The 17,628-nt window shown below is 36.0% G+C and overlaps 2 protein-coding genes across 7 annotated transcripts in view; one reads left to right on the top strand and one right to left on the bottom strand.

Annotated features, from left to right (window-relative positions):
- Nucleotides 1–13,710, top strand: part of LOC113704026 (protein ANTI-SILENCING 1) — a 32,676-nt gene extending 18,966 nt beyond the window's left edge. For 3 of the 6 annotated variants that reach the window (XM_072060601.1, XM_072060599.1, XM_072060596.1), the window contains one exon: nt 13,207–13,710. In XM_072060601.1, the coding sequence (XP_071916702.1) occupies nt 13,207–13,299 (93 nt within the window). In that variant the 3' untranslated portion in view covers nt 13,300–13,710. Of the gene's footprint in view, nt 1–12,417; nt 12,689–13,206 lie in introns of those variants that run through there. The other 3 variants (XM_072060600.1, XM_072060597.1, XM_072060603.1) reach the window with 2 other exon arrangements.
- Nucleotides 1,367–7,805, bottom strand: LOC113704869 (uncharacterized). Its single transcript, XM_072060595.1, has one exon. It carries the CDS (start codon nt 7,764–7,766, stop codon nt 2,397–2,399), a length of 5,370 nt encoding a protein of 1,789 aa, XP_071916696.1. The 5' UTR covers nt 7,767–7,805; the 3' UTR covers nt 1,367–2,396.
- Nucleotides 13,711–17,628: the final 3,918 nt, after the last annotated feature.

The following is a 17,628-nucleotide window of genomic DNA, read 5'->3' as shown; positions in this document are numbered from 1 at the left end:
GAAATATATAAATACTTGCAAATTAAAGAACGTAGGCAAATGAATTCGATCTCACAGTTTTGTCGAACCAAAGCTTCGATTTAACCTCTGACTAGATAAACTTAGCAACGCCTCATGATTAAATCACCACACGAAGTAATGGATTGCAAAGGCATTGCGTTTTTACTAGAAAGCAAGGAATAAAAGATGTTTTTTCCGTTGGGGAATATTGTCGAACACCTGGCGTGTGTTAGAGGCCAGTCAAGAGAAAGGAAACTAGAACTAAACTAAAAAGCTAAACTAGAGGTGTCCTCTTGCTTCTGTACGTCCTCCCCTTAAAAAGCCAAAAGTAAGATGACTAAAAGCTATCTCCGGTGGTCCCCACACGTGGACAAAGTCTCCAAAATTACTTCTTCTTCCAAGTCTCTCTACGTTGCTTTCTTTGAAGAGCCCAAATGACCAAATGTCTTTCACTAGCTTTGTGGTCCCCCACCAATTCAAGGGCCCAAGGTTTGAAGCCCTTAGAAGTCTCCATATTCTCCATAAAGTCCCTCATTTTTGGTAGTTTTCTGCTTCATTCCCTATCAAATGGGATGCGTGCTTTCTAGTATCAACTAAGAAACTTGTATCAAGATTTTCTTAATGGAATTTCCTCAATTAGGCTTCGATTTCTCCTTTTCTGCCTCAATTAACTTGAAGTTCCTAGAAATCACACAAAAATTCAATTATAAGTAGAATCTAGCAAATTATCACAACATTTGGTCAAAATAAAGGGAAAAATATTAACAAATAAACTGCCTAATTTGCGCATTAACAAATTCCCCCACACCAAGACAATGCTTGCCCTCAAGCATTCACTACCCAAAAATCACAGTCAAGATTTCAAATACTTGAATAGCTCCATAAACTTGCACAAGTGTCACATCTTCTCAACAATTTCACCAAAATGAGGATGTTAAAAACTTGACAAAGCTCACATGGATAGCAGTGTATACACTCAACCACTCAAAATATGGAAAGGATGTTTATATCACTCAAATCAACAACATGGAATGATTTTACCATATGCTTGCTAATATATCAAATCTCCACCACTTTAATGAACTTGATACAAAAATCAAAGGGTCTTTTAATAAGGATGTAATGGGGCTTGGGTTAAATGTTAGACAAAATGGACCTTTAGGCTAATAATGTCAAAAGAAATACCAATAGCTCATTGCATGAAATGAATCGCCCCTTTTTTTTTCAATCCCCTCACTCCAAGGCACATCAACAATCGAAGCCAACTCAACATAAGAACCTTTACACAGGTATCAACCCAACTTTCTCAACACTACTACAAGGACACTTCCATATTTTTTTTGTTTTTTTTTTTGTCTCTTTTTTTTTGTTTTTGTTTTTGTTTTTGTTTTTGTTTTTTTTTTTTTTGTCTGCAGCAGAACAGAACTAACTTGAAAGATAAACACAACTGCCAAATCCTTGTAGCAATACTTGATAACTTTCACGCAATAAAACTCAGGCATTCTTTTGACTCAAGGTTCAATAAAAAGGCTTAGGGTGCAAATTTGGGTATCAGACAAAGAAACAGTCAAGGCTCAGATTGGTTAACTAGGTGAAATATGATCAAGGTAGGCTTTTAGAAAGTCAAAAGGGGTTAAACCTAATTGCCCTTCTCATATTAATGCCTCAAATTCAAACGTGGTCTCGACATGCATAACAAAGCAAGTTCTAGAATATCAAATCATGTGTGATATCACTCATTCAAAGCAAATAGAGCAATTATAAATGTAATGCTCATTAGGCCCAAAAGCTCACAAAATGATTAAAATTATGTCAAATCTAGCACTCCATCATTCAAATCAATTGTTAAGAAAACATATTACTTGCACTAGCAATAGAATACCATTCACACTTGCATCTTGACTGAATCAATACGAATCTCAAAAAGTCTTGAAAAATCAGAAACTAGACGAATTAACTCAAAAACTGACCAAAAATACTTAAAATTTTTTCTCTTTTTCTTTTTTTTTTTTTTTTTAAAAAAAAAACCAAACTAGAAATTAAAAACCAACATGATCTCCCTCCCCCACACCTAAACATTGCCTTGTCCTCAAGGAAAAAATAAAAATAAAGTGTAGAAAGAAAGAAATACTCCCCTGAAGAAATACTAAGTTTCCGGTGGGAAAGGAGGCTGGAAACGAACGTGCTCGAAATAAGCTGCCAGGTTATGACCCATGCGGGACAAACGTCGATCCATCTGTTGCTTAATTTGATCCTACCTATCACAATGAAATTATATCACGTAAATCACTTTTAACAAATCAACAAACACAATCAAACTACTAAAAACAATAACTCTTGGGTTGCCTCCCACGCAGCGCCTTTCTTTAATGTCTTTGGCTAGACAAAATAATGCTTCAATCAGAGGGTTCAGGCACTGCAAGGGTCACCTCCTCAACATTATTAACTTCAAATCCTTCATAAAAAGGTTTGAGACGATGACCATTAACCTTAAAAATCTTGTCAGTGTGAAGACTTTGAATTTCTACTGCACCATGAGGAAACACATTAGTCACAATAAAAGGTCCAATCCAACGAGAACGCAATTTACCAGGAAAAAGTTTAAGTCTAGAGTGAAAAAGAAGTACTTTTTGACCAATACAAAAAATTTTCCTTGAAATTGCTTTATCATGAAATGCTTTTGTCTTTTCCTTATAAATGCTAGAACTCTCATATGCATCATTTCGGATTTCCTCCAACTCTTGCAATTGCAACTTCCTGTGTTCTCCAGTTTCATCCATCCGCATATTGTAATTTTTAACTGCCCAATATGCCCTATGTTCCAATTCCACAGGTAGATGACAAGGTTTGCCAAAAATTAATCGGTAAGGAGACATACCTATGGGGGTCTTAAAAGCTGTACGGTAAGCCCAAAGTGCATCATCTAAGCGCAAACTCCAATCCTTTCTATTGGGATTCACCGTCTTTTCAAGTATCGACTTGATTTCTTTATTGGAGATTTCTGCTTGACCACTAGTCTGCGGATGATAAGACGTAGAAACCCGATGAGTGACGCCATATTTCTTCATTAATGCTTCCATTACTCGATTGCAGAAGTGTGTCCCTCGGTCACTGATAATTGCTCTTGGCGTGCCATACCTGACAAAAATATGAGATTTAATAAAATCAACTACAACCTTAGCATTGTCAGTCCTAGTTGCCTTAGCCTCTATCCACTTTGAGACATAATCAACTGCAAGTAATATATACATATTACCAAAAGAGGAAGGAAATGGACCCATAAAATCTATACCCCATATATCGAAAATTTCACAAACCAGTATAGGAGTAAGAGGCATTTGATCTCTATGGCTTAAATTACCTGTCTTTTGACAATTTGCACATGATTTACAAAATAAGTATGCATCACTAAACAAAGTTGGCCAAAATAAACCACACTCTAAAACCTTTCTTGCAGTTCGCTTAGGGCCAAAATGTCCACCACACGCATATGAGTGACAAAAAGATAAAATTGATGGAACCTCTTCTTCAGACACACACCTGCGAATAATTTGATCAGAACAATATTTCCACAAGTATGGTTCATCCCACACATAATATTTAACATCACTTTTAATTTTTTCCTTTTGAGCTCTAGACAAATCATTAGGTAGCGTTCTAGTAACAAGATAATTCACTAAATCAGCATACCAGGGAGTTGTCTTTTGAACTACAAAAAGATGCTCATCTGGAAAATTATCCTTCAAGGGAGCAGGTCCTTCACTATTGATCAAACGACTGAGGTGATCAGCAACCATATTTTCAGCACCCCTTTTGTCTTTAATTTCCAGATCAAATTCTTGGAGTAGGAGAATCCACCTTATAAGTCGTGGTTTGGCCTCTTTCTTGTTGAGCAAATATTTCAAAGCTGCATGGTCAGAATAAATAATGACTTTAGTGCCAAGTAAATAAGAACGGAATTTTTCTAAAGCAAAAACAATAGCTAAAAGCTCCTTTTCCGTAGTCGAATAATTGCACTGGGCACCATCCAAGGTCCTCGAGGCATAATAAATGACATAAGAAGCTCTGCCCTCTTTCTGGCCGAGTACTGCACCAACAGCAAAATTGCTGGCATCACACATTATCTCGAAAGGAAGACTCCAGTTTGGTGGTCGAACCACTGGTGCTGAAGTCAATGATCCCTTGAGCGTGTCAAATGCACTCTTGCAATTATCATCAAAATGAAATACCACATCCTTTTGAAGTAATTTGCATAGAGGATGGGATATCTTTGAAAAATCTTTGATGAAACGCCTATAAAAACCTGCATGGCCAAGAAAAGAGCGAACTTCCCGCACACTTGCAGGGTAAGGTAAACATTTGATAATTTCTACCTTAGCCTTATCTACCTCAATTCCTTTTGCAGATACCACATGGCCTAAAATTATGCCTTGGTCTACCATAAAATGGCATTTCTCATAATTTAAGACAAGATTAGTCTCAATGCACCTTTTAAGAATTTTTGTGAGGTTAGTTAAACATTCATCAAAAGAATTACCATAGACAGTAAAATCATCCATAAACACTTCTATGATATTCTCCACATAATCAGAAAATATACTAACCATACACCTTTGGAATGTAGCAGGCGCATTACAAAGACCAAAAGGCATTCGTCTATAGGCAAATGTACCAAAAGGGCAAGTAAATGTGGTTTTCTCTTGATCTTCAGGCGCCACTGGAATTTGCAGAAAACCTGAAAAACCATCAAGACAGCAATAATGAGATTTTCCTGCCAACCTTTCCAACATCTGATCAATAAAAGGCAATGGAAAATGATCTTTACGAGTTAATGCATTTAATTTTCTAAAATCGGTACAAACTCTCCATCCATTTTGAACTCGAGTGGGCACTAACTCACCTTTAGGATTTTCAATAACAGTAATTCCTGTCTTTTTAGGAACCACTTGAACAGGACTTACCCACTTACTATCCGAAATAGGATAGATTATACCTGTGTCAAGAAGTTTTAAAACTTCTTTCTTCACTACCTCCATCATTGGTGGGTTCAATCTCCTTTGAGCCTCTCTCGAAGGCTTAGCACCATCTTCTAACAAGATGCGGTGCATGCAAGTGGCTGGACTTAATCCTTTTATGTCAGCCACTGTCCATCCTATTGCCTCCTTGTGGTCCTTTAACACCCGAATTAATTTTTCTTCCTCTAAAGCAGTCAATTTACTGGAAATTATTACTGGGAGTGTATCTCCATCTCCCAAGAATGCATACTTTAAATTATCCGGTAACTGCTTTAATTCCACCTTCGGGGCTTGCACAATAGATGGCAAAAGCTGTGAATGAGACAAAGGTAATTCCAAGTAAGACACATTGGAAAATTCTGGACAAAGAGAATTCAATTCAAAAATAACTTCCTGCAATTCAAAAGGAAAAACAAACTTCCCTTTTATCTTTTGCAAATTTTCCTGACAGAGACCAGTAGAAATAGCAACCTTCAACGCATCGTCATTATTAAATTCAAAATTTTGCTGCGCCAAAGAATCAATTACATCTATAACAAAAATTGAATGAGATTCACCAGGATATTTCATGGCATCATAAATACTAAATTTAATAACATCACCATCAAATTCCATAGTCAATGTGCCAGTGAAAACATCAATTTTTGTTCTAGCAGTTTTCAAAAATGGTCTCCCTAACAGCATTGGAGATGAATTAGAATTATCATCCTCCATATCAAGCACATAAAAATCTGCAGGAAAAATCAAATTATCAATTTGCACTAAAATATCCTCCAAAACTCCATCAGGATAGGCATTTGATCGATCAGCAAGTTGAATTATTACGCCCGTCTCTTTTAAAGGCCCAACGTTCATCAAATTATAAATAGAACGAGGCATAACATTTATCGAAGCACCCAAATCCAACATAGCTTTTTCAATTTTAATATTGCCTATTTTGCAAGGGACAGTAAACATACCCGGATCCTTGCATTTAGGAGGCAATTTTTTCTGCAGAACTGCCGAGACATTTTCTCCCATATGCACTTTCTCATTTCCTTTCAACTTTTTCTTACCAGTGCATAACTCCTTCAAAAATTTAGCATATCTAGGAATTTGTTTAATTGCATCTAAAAGAGGGATATTTACCTCAACTTTTCGAAAAGTGTCCAAAATCTCCTGTTCTTGTTCTTGCTTTTTGGACTTTGCCAGTCGACTAGGAAATGGAGGCGGAGGTGTAACCACTTGTGTTGATTTTTCTCCAAAATCTGGTTGTTCTAAGGCCCTAGGTTGAGACACATTCCCCTCTTTTTCGAGCTCTTCCTCGATTGCTTGTTCAGAAATTCTCTTGCTCGGCTCAGGCAACTCTTTGCCACTTCTTAATGTGATGGCACTGGCATTTTGCTTGGGGTTGACAATTGTCTGCGAAGGTAGCTTTCCAGATAATTGGGACTCCAATCTATTGACTGTGGAAGCTAACTGGCTCATTTGATTCTCCAAATTATGAATGCTAGTTTTCGTCTCCTGTTGAAATTGTTGAGTGTTAGTAGCCAAAGATTTCACAATATCCTCAAGTGACATACCTGATTTAGGAGCAGATTGTTGCTGTGAAAGTTGAGGTCTAGGTTGATATTGTGACTGTTGTGGAAATCCTGGTGGCCTTGCTGCATAATTAAAATTAGGATGATCCCTCCATCCTGGATTATAGGTGTTTGCATAGGGATCATACCGCCTCTGAGGTGGTCCTGGAAATCCAACTGCATTAGCCTGCTCAGTCGAATCATCTTGGAGTGTGGGGCACATATCTGTTGGATGACTCGAACCATAGCAGATTCCACATGTTTTCAATTGCTGCATTTGTCCTATAGCTAACTTTTCAACCAAAGAAGTTAGACAATCTAATCTTTGCTCTATTGAAGAATTACTTACCTCATTGACTCTACGAGTTGTGTTATCCTGCCTGTCTCCAAATTGTTGAGCATTTGCAGCCATACTCGATATCAAATTTCTTGCCTCCGTGGGTGTTTTATTCACTAAGGAGCCCCCACTGGCAGCATCAATAATTCTTCTGTCAGTTTGGGACAGACCCTCATAAAAATACTGGATGAGGAGTTGGTCAGGAATTTGATGATGAGGACAACTAGCACATAGTTGCTTGAATCTTTCCCAATATTCATGTAGAGTCTCTCCATTGAATTGTCGAATTCCACAGATGTCTTTCCTAATGCTTGCAGCTCGGGATGCAGGAAAGAATTTTTCTAGGAAATGCTTCTTCATGTCTGTCCATGTGGATATTGACCCAGAGGGCAGATAATAGAGCCAATCCTTAGCTTTATCGGCTAAGGAAAATGGAAAGGCTCTTAATTTAATTTGCTCCTCTGTGACTCCCTGAGGTTTCATTGTCGAGCAAACCACATGGAATTCTTTGAGATGCTTGTGGGGATCTTCACCTGGTAAGCCATGAAAAGAAGGAAGTAAATGGATTAGTCCAGATTTTAACTCAAATGCAACCTCTAATGTAGGATAAGTAATGCATAGAGGCTGTTGATTTAAATCTGGTGCAGCCAATTCTCTCAATGTCCGTTCATTAGCCATGGTGCTATCTATCTCTTCCGTCTCACTAAATGAATCCACAAAATCTACTACTGAATTATGTCCAGTAGATGAGGAGGATGCCTCTGCTCGTTCTCTTGTTGCTTTTCTCAATGCACGAGCAGTCTTCTCTATCTCAGGATTATATTGCAGTTCACCTGTACGAGAAGATCTAGGCATAAACCAGTAACAATAAAAATAAAAATAAAAAATAAACAAAGAAAATAAAATTCAAAGAAAATAAATTTATTTTGACACCAAGTCCCCGGCAACGGCGCCAAAATTTGGTGGGTGTCAAACCAGCAAAAATAAAATTCCTACTCTTAAGTCACGAATTAAGTCCACTATGGTACTGGAGCAGGGACTTAGGCTGTGCAATGGGTTACTAGCTTCACCCTGGTGCCAGAGTTTGCTTGATCCGATATACCAAAGTATATTAATTACGTGAAAGACAAAATTCGAATATAGCAGTGAGCAGGGTCGAATCCACAGGGATTTGGGAATTTATTTTGAATGAATGTAACATTAAATAAAAATGGGGGGAATTGATATGGAACTGTCTAATTTAATTGCTCAAATTAAAAATAAGACAATCGCAGATAAAATAAATAACAATAAATATAAAGTAAATTAACGGAAGGAAAATCTCTAGTCAAAGGTATAATCTCCACTAATGGTTCGAATCACTGATCACAGATGCAGAAATAAAATCTTTCATTTACAAATAAACTGGTTATGGTTGTCAACAAGCTCTGACAACCTGCCTAACCTTCCTGATTCGATAACCACAACAAGCTCTGTAGTTATTGCCCTAGCCAATTAAGCAGTCCTAAACACGCTCTTAGGATTTAACCTATTGACAGCATTAATCATTAGACTGGCCACCAATTATAACCAACAAACACACATGCTCGGTTTATTTAGGCTATATCATATATTTCTACAACAACAACTCAAAAGTTTCTACTACAATTGAATCATGTCACTTGCCACATGCACTAAAATTACCCAACAATTACGGATTGAGCATTTTTAGATGGCTGTTAATTACTCACACAATTAAACAGTGATCAAGTATTTAATTGCAAGAAATAATCATATGCATAAGTGAACAGGAAATATATAAATACTTGCAAATTAAAGAACGTAGGCAAATGAATTCGATCTCACAGTTTTGTCGAACCAAAGCTTCGATTTAACCTCTGACTAGATAAACTTAGCCACGCCTCATGATTAAATCACCACACGAAGTAATGGATTGCAAAGGCATTGCGTTTTTACTAGAAATCAAGGAATAAAAGATGTTTTTCCCGTTGGGGAATATTGTCGAACACCTGGCGTGTGTCAGAGGCCAGTCAAGAGAAAGGAAACTAGAACTAAACTAAAAAGCTAAACTAGAGGTGTCCTCTTGCTTCTGTACGTCCTCCCCTTAAAAAGCCAAAAGTAAGATGACTAAAAGCTATCTCCGGTGGTCCCCACACATGTGGACAAAGTCTCCAAACACATGTGGACAAAGTCTCCAAAATTACTTCTTCTTCCAAGTCTCTCTACGTTGCTTTCTTTGAAGAGCCCAAATGACCAAATATCTTTCACTAGCTTTGTGGTCCCCCACCAATTCAAGGGCCCAAGGTTTGAAGCCCTTAGAAGTCTCCATATTCTCCATAAAGTCCCTCCTTTTTGGTAGTTTTCTGCTTCATTCCCTATCAAATGGGATGCGTGCTTTCTAGTATCAACTAAGAAACTTGTATCAAGATTTTCTTAATGGAATTTCCTATAAGTAGAATCTAGCAAATTATCACAACATTTGGTCAAAATAAAGGGGAAAATATTAACAAATAAACTGCCTAATTTGCGCATTAACACAATTCGTGCATTTTCAATATCAAAATGTGACATCTCAGAGGAAAACATAAAACTGTCCGTAAAACAGTATATTTGGCAGTCAAGGGTATTTTGGTAATTTCACATGCTACAGTGCTCCGATTGAGTTGCAATTTTACAGGCAATTATATAACATCATTTCCTACAACTTTCATGTTTTGACCTAAGCCTGATTCGGCTCCTAACATGGACGAATGAAGCTGGTCAGAAGCTAAACAAGTTAGTTTCAATTTTTGAAATTTGAACTTTTTCTCTAGAAATTCATATCTAACAAGTACTCTATCATCAAAATCATCAACTACTAGCTCAATAATATCAACTAATAGGTAAATAACTATAATCAAGGTTGAAAATGTAAACCCTAGCTACAAGTCCACCATAATATGCACAACTCACTAATTAACCGTTACAAACCAAGAGTATGAGTTTCTATCCAAACTTAAACAAGATTAAGGAAGAGAAAAGGGATAGGCAGCCATGATACCTTTTAGAAACTCCTTGTAAGTGTGAAACCAAACACTTTCTTCCCAAACTTTTACCACACACAACTATCTAAGCACTAAAATGAAAGTTTAATCGGTTTGAATTTTGGATTTTCACTCAAACTAAGATGGATTCAATGTGAAGTTGCTAGCTTTCCTTCTTTTCTTTTCTCTCTTCAACTCACGGCTGAAAGGTGCAGAAATGAAGGCTGAAATGAGCTCCAAGAAAGATAAAAAGGTAAGAATTGATTTGGGTCAAAGTTGGACAAGTGTCACACTTTGATTGGAAATCAAAATTTTCTTTTCTTTCTTTTTTTTTTGTCCACAATTTCGGCTGCATTGAGAAGATATTTAGAGCTGATTTTGTTCAATTAATAACAAGAAAATTAAGGTAATAAAGTGGTGGTCAAGTGGTGCATTCAATCGGTAATGATTGTTTTGGTTTAAAGACTAGAAACCCTACTTGTACTCAAAACCCTAGTTTTACTTGTGACTAACAGGTTTTTCTTAAATATCTTATATTTTAATCGAAACCCTAATTTTAATCTATGGAGTTGTAAAATTCCTCATATTTTTCTTAAAATTTCCTTTTACTTGGAATCCATTACCTTATAGTAGCTATACTACTCATTTACATCCCCAATGGTTGAAATAAAGAATAGAATTAAGAGTTTTCCCTTTACATTCATCGTTAGGGTAAACTAAGATTTTTACGTCTTTTCGTAGTGTGAGTAATCGGTACGGGGTGTGTACTAAATTGGGTGATTAAGAGTGAGTTTTAGATAAAAAAAAGTGTGTGATTAGAAATAATAATAATAAATTAGTGAATTATAAGTTAAAACTCTAGTACGTGCGAAATAAGGAAAAACGGGTTGAACCGATGTGTACCGTTCGTTACCGATTGAGTGCACCACTTGACCACCACTTTATTACCTTAACCTCCTTGTTATTAATTGAACAAAATCAGTTCTAAATATCTTCTCAATGCAGCCGAAATTGTGGACAAAAAAAATAAGAAAGAAAAGAAAATTTTGACTTCCAATCAAAGTGTGACATTTGTCCAACTTTGACCCAAATCAATTCTTACCTTTTTATCTTTCTTGGAGCTCATTTCAACCTTCATTTCTGCACCTTTCAGCCGTGATTTGAAGAGAGAAAAGAAAGGAAGGAAAGCTAGCAACTTCACCTTGAATCCATCTTAGTTTGAGTGAAAATTCAAAATCCAAACCGATTACACTTTCATTTTAGTGCTTAGATAGTTGTGTGGAAAAAGTTTGGGAAGAAAGTGTTTGGTTTCACACCTACAAGGAGTTTCTAGAAGGTATCATGGCTGCCTATCCCTTTTCTCTTCCTTAATCTTGTTTAAGTTTGGATAGAAACTCATACTCTTGGTTTATAACGGTTAATTAGTGAGTTGTGCATGTTATGGTGGACATATAGTTAGGGTTTAAATTTGCAGCCTTGATTATAGTTATTTACTTATTAATTGATGTTATTGAGATAGTAGTTGATGGTTTTGATGATAGAGTACTTGTTAGATATGAATTTCTAGAGGAAAAGTTTAAATTCCAGAAATTGAAACTAACTTGTTTAGCTTCTGACCAGCTTCATTCGTCCATGTTAAGAGCCGAATCAGACTTAGGTCAAAACATGAAAGTTGTAGGAAATGATATTATATAGTTGCCTGTAAAATTGCAGCTTAATCGGAGTACTGTAACATGTGAAATGACTAAAATACCCTTGACTGCCAAATGTACTGTTTTGCAGACAGTTTTATGTTTTCCTCTGAAATGTCACATTTTGATATTGAAAATGCACTAATTGGTTGTTGATATCTTCATGAGACTTGTAGTTCTCTGTTTTAATTTCGAAACGGTATAAAGTTTATCCCAAACCGATAGGCGTAGTTTCAGTTGTGACTGAAATGTCAAGAGACGTCAAATCTGTCATTTACCTATTTGCCTTTAAACTTGATTTTCGGTTGCTTTGATAAGACTTGTGTTGTAATTGGATTATTTTGAACTTAGTTGAAGGGCTATTGTGGTAACATTGCCTATGTGTGATGTTGGAGCTGATTTGAGAAAAATAATGAAGCCATACATGGTTGGAAAATAGGTAAATACAAAGGGCATGCTGCCCAAATTTTCACTAGAGGTATAAACCAGCCTTTGGAATTCTGGTTCTGTAATCTGCAAATTCGACTTGGATCCACTGAAAACTGGGTTGAGTTGTATTCATGAAAGTTGTAACCCTTTGTTTTAGTTTCGAGACGCTACCTAGTACACCTTGATCCGATAACCACAGCTTTGCTTATGGTCAAAACCGTGTAACTCGTTTTCATACCATTTTCATTTCTGCGTACACACACATGCATTTCTTGGCCGTTTTTGCCGTTTTGGTCATTTTAGTCCTTATTTTCATGTGTGATGGTTGTTTGACTGATGATTGAATATAATCTTCTGTCACAGGCAGTGACGAACCAGACGGAGTCGGTGGACCCGTATAAAGTGCCTTGATTTGCGTGCTAACTATTTTGAGTGAATAATTGGATTTATTTATGTGATAAATTGTCAAAGTACTTTGTATATGATAAATGAAAACTTAGACGATGGTGTACTTTATCTCACTCGAGCTAAGCCTATTCTCCGTTCTTGATTTAATATGCGAGTATACATGTCGTGTGTTGAGTATCACCCTTTTGCTGTGTGCTGTTGGGGTGATTACATGACTTGAATTGAACCCATTGTGCTGTGTGCTGTTGGGGTGATTAAAGGAACTGAGTACTTTGTTGAGAGAGATCCTCTATTGAAAGACTGGATATCTCAGGGTTTGGTTCCAACCCGATTCCAATGGGTAGACGGACTATTCGAGCCAGCCAGGGTTTGGTCGAAATTAGTTTCATGCTAACCTTGGGATTTCGTTCTTTGTTAAAGTTTTGATTAAAATTAAGTGATTTTGTTTTGCTTGATCTGTTGTGTGCTGTTGACTGACCAGCGGGAGTTGATAAGGTGAACGGGGAAAGTTAAGTGGAGTCTACGGTCTATGAGTATTTTGGTTGACGGAGTGTCAACAGGTGGTCAAGTTAGGAGAATTGAACTGGCTTTGAAGTCACCCGTGTCCTACCATTGTGATGTTACATTTCTGTCTGTTGATGGGAAATATCTTGGTTTACATGTTTATTTGGATGTGATTTTTCTTTTTTACCCCTGATTATTCATTAAGCATATAGCTTACCCCATTCCATTTGTTTTTCTTAGCAGGGGCCGACGCAGGAAAAGATCGGGAAGGTGTATAGACTTTTGGTTTATAAAATAAGTGATTTTGCCATAGTACTTGTTATAGTTGACTAGTAAGATGTATATTTGTTGTGGTGGTTATAGTTAGTAGCTTCTCTAGGGTTTACTTTCTGGTACTAGTGGTATGTATGGTTTGATGTAATAGTTTATATAACTTTTAAAAATGTAATAGTGTATATAGAACTTTTTTTTTAACGTGAAATTTGTTTTATCATTTTTGGAATCGAGTCCTGACGCGAGTTAAACAGGCGATCTGCTAAACCCTTTGGTACGCCTCTGGGTACGGTAGGGTTGTCACAGTTGGGTTCGGTCAAAAATGATAGGTTGGTCTGTATTTTCTTCTTTGGACTTTTCGTTGGGTCAGGAGGGTTTTGGCTCAAAGAAATAATAAAATGGCCCAAGTGGCCTTTCTTCTTAAAAGATCAGAAACAAAAATTTCAATTCAGTCTCTGATCTTTTAAGTAATTTTACTGTGGTCCTAAAATTTTAGATTTCTTTTTAATTAGGTCCTTAATTTAATTGCAATTTGATTCATGCATTTTAGTTTTTTTTATATTGGCCCCTAATGTTTGTAATAATTATAATTTGATCTAAAAAATTTTATCAATTTTTGCAATTAGTTCCCTGACAGTTTTGATTTTTTAAGTATAATTTGTCTATCTTCTTTAAGTGTTAATTATACTTCATTTAAATGTTTTTAATTAGTAGATTTTATGGTTATTTTTATTTTTTTTATAATAATAAAGTGAATTAATTATATGTTTACATTTTATTCTCTTTATTTGTTAATTAAATTGGTGCCTTGACCATTTTGTTGATTTTGAAGTATAAATAGAGCAATCCAACCTCATTTAACCATTATTTCAAAAGAGGTACCTTCTAGTATTATTTTAAATCCTCTTATGTGCTTCTATATATTTTTTATGTGTGATTGCACTTCTAACTTATTAATAGCACTTCTAATCACACATTTCCTCTTATCTAAAACTCATTCTTAACCACCAAATTTAGTACACATATCTCACCAAGTGATCACACGGCTAAAGTACACAAAAATCCTAATTTATGCTAACTATAAATGTAAAGGTGAACTCTCAATTATAGTATATATTACAACTATTAAGGGAATAAAATTAGTAGTAAAAGAAATTTATAAATTAACTTATTCAAAATAAGAGAATTATAAGGAAAATATAGGTGAATTTCCAAGTCCTCACACTCTCTCATTCTTAAAAGAATTTTGACTTGAGACTAACTAACTTGAGTGGTGAATTATCATATTTTCGGATTTTTGTATCCGAGTACCAAAGAGTGATCCCTTTATGATAAGTCGATATCTCGATTAATATTAGGATAAGTTTGGGTGGCGAAAACCAAGGCATGGGGAATGCGAATAGTCTGGATTTGAGAGATATTAAAGATATTAGTGAGATTTGTGACCTTATTATTCAAGTGTACATACCTAGGCATGGCCATGGTTCCATTTGGAACCAGGAACAGGACCGGAACCGGACCAAAACCATGGAACCAGAACCGTGGTAGAATCTTGGATAAAGGTTCCGGTTCTGGTTTTCTAAAAAATAGAACCAGAACCAGAACCGTCGGTTTCAAAACCATTAAAAATAATTAAAAATAATTAATATAAGTAGTGAGATAATTCAAAAAAATTAGTTGTGTTTAATAGGTTTTAAGAAAGTTTAAATTTTATGGACTTTCTATATATTTTATATTAATTATTTAATTCTTTCTATTCATCTAATATTTATCATTATAATTTGTAAGTATTAAATTATTACTTACAAAATTTTTTTTGCTTATTTGCTATCAAATGACAAGTTTTGATGGTAGTAGCTCATCTTCAAAATCAAGCGAGCAAAAAAAATTTTTTTGCAATGTTTCTTCAAATGGAATCTTCAACATTGATGATTGTCCAATTCAAGAAAGTCAACATATGACAACCATTTGATAGTGTAATGTATTTTTAATTTGACAATGTAATGTACTTTTCATAAAATTTATATTATCTATTTATTACTTCTTACTTTGTAGAATAATAATAAAATTAAAATATGATCTTTATTTTGTATTTATTTTTTTACATTTTATTTGAAATTTAAATATATTGTTATATTCGTATTAAAATTGGTAATGATAAGGAATTAAATAAAATTGTATACAACCATACTGAACCGGAATCAAAACCAGAATCATAAAGAACTAAAATCAGAACTATGCGTTCTAGTTCTACCTCTTTGAAGAACCAGAACCGACGGTTCTGGAACCAGAACCAGAACCATCTTATATGGTGCGGTTCTGGTTCTACCACTTTGAAGAACCAGAACCGGTGGTTCTGGAACTGTGGCCATGCCTATACATACTTGGTTGTACTTTTTCGAGTTTTGATCAAGTGTTGTGCTTGAATAATACATAGAGTTAATGTCCCATAGGGTATGTGACTTGTTATGATATGTATATAAAGAAAGTATGTTATTGTAAATGTGTTCTATTGTTTTCATTTTATGATTTGAAAATATTTTTATCGAGCTTTATAGCTATTTTATTTCGCTCATACCTATATCGTCTATTTTTCAAAAAAGGCATGGAGGGTAGGCGAAGTTAGAGACGTAGGACTAGTCGAGGACACGGTTCTAACCGTGGACGTAGGGCTAGACGAGTATAAAAACAAGTACAAGAATGGAGAGACGAGAGAGGTGCAATGGTTGAGCCATAACCTAGATCCCGAGCTGAAGGAGGGGATCAGGTGGCAACGGCCATCCAGGAAATAACTAATATTTTAGCTCGATTGGTAGAGCAACAGGGTCAAACCCCTGTTAATCAGCCTAGGGACCCTGAACTAGGAGAAGATAGGGCCCTAGAGCGTTTTCAAAAATTTTCTCCTCCCAAGTTTTTTGGAGGACCAAATCCAGAGGTAGCCGAGAGATGGCTGGAAGTAATGATCAATATTTTCGCCGCCTTGAATTATATGGAGAAAAAGCAGGTGAATTTTGCGGTATTTCAATTGAGGGACCAGCTAGAGTCTGGTGGAATGTAATTAGGGCTAAGTGGGAGAGAGAATGGACAGTATGGATTTGGTTGAACTTTGTGCGAGAGTTTAATTAGAAATATCTTCCATCAATAGTATAGGAGAAAAGAGAGGACGATTTCATTAGGCTACGTCAGGGAGGCTTAAGTGTATCTGAGTATGAGACTCAGTTCACTAAGTTATCGAAATTTGCTCCTGAATTGATAGCTACGGAGCAAAGGAGAGTGAGGCGGTTTGTACAAGGATTGAACGTAGAACTACAAGAGGCTTTAGCGGCGGCACAAATTAATACTTTCACGGAGGTTCTTGAGAAAGTCCAAATGATAGAAATTGCAAGGGCGCAAGTGAAGGCTTTTCATGCAAAAAAGAAAGGGGCGTCTAGTGGAGACCAAGGATAGGAACAAGGTGATCTAGATATGCCACACTCTAAGGAGGGTCGAGGAGCTGGTGGTGTGAGAATTTCGGGGACACCTATGGAAGTTACTCCAAGAGGAGCCTAGGTGTAGAGTACAACTGAAAGGTGCCTCACATGGAGATCAAACATCAATCCTTTGTGGATATTGTGGAAAGACCAATCATACTGAGGATAATTGTTGACGAAAGGCACAGAAATATTTATGGTTTGGTAGTGTCGAGCACCAGCTTGCAACCTGTCCCCACAGATCAAAGCTTAAACAACCCAATGTAGGAGGAAATAAACCCAGAGTGCCTGCCAGAGTGTATATTTTAAACCACCAACCGGTGCCTAACCCGTCTACAGGAGTAAAAGGTACGATTTATGTTTTTCATTGTTATGCCAGAAAAATACCCTGAATTATTTTCGAATAAATGTATGAATTTCGAGATCGAAATTCTTTTAAGGAGAAGAGAGTGTGAGGACTTCAAAATTCACCTATATGTTCCTTATAATTCTCTTTTTTTGAATAAGTTAATTTATAAATTCCTTTTACTACTTATTTTATTGCATCAATAGTTGTAATATATACTAGAATCGAGAGTTTGCCTATACGTTTATAGTTAGCGTAAATTAGGATTTTTGTGCACTTTGACCGTGTGATCACTTGATGAGGTGTGTGTACTAAATTTGGTGGTTAAGAGTGAGTTTTAGATAAGAGGAAGTGTGTGATTAGAAGTACTATTAATAAATTAGTGAATCATAAGTTAAAACACAAGTACGCGGAGTTAGAGATAATAGGTTTGAACCGACGTATACCATTTGCTATCGATTGAGTACACCACTTGAACACAACTTTATTACCTTAATGGCCTTGTTTTTATTTGAGCTAATCAGCCCTAAAATATCCTCTAAAGCAGTCGAAATTCTTGACTCAAGAAAAAGG

This window comes from Coffea arabica, chromosome 8e, assembly GCF_036785885.1.
Source record: "Coffea arabica cultivar ET-39 chromosome 8e, Coffea Arabica ET-39 HiFi, whole genome shotgun sequence".
In the NCBI taxonomy this organism is placed as follows: domain Eukaryota; kingdom Viridiplantae; phylum Streptophyta; class Magnoliopsida; order Gentianales; family Rubiaceae; genus Coffea; species Coffea arabica.
This window is presented reverse-complemented; position numbering and strand designations above follow the sequence as displayed.

Excerpts from the sequence above, each read along its gene's own strand:
- LOC113704869 (XM_072060595.1), bottom strand. The coding sequence starts at position 7,766 with ATGCCTAGATCTTCTCGTACAGGTGAACTGCAATATAATCCTGAGATA.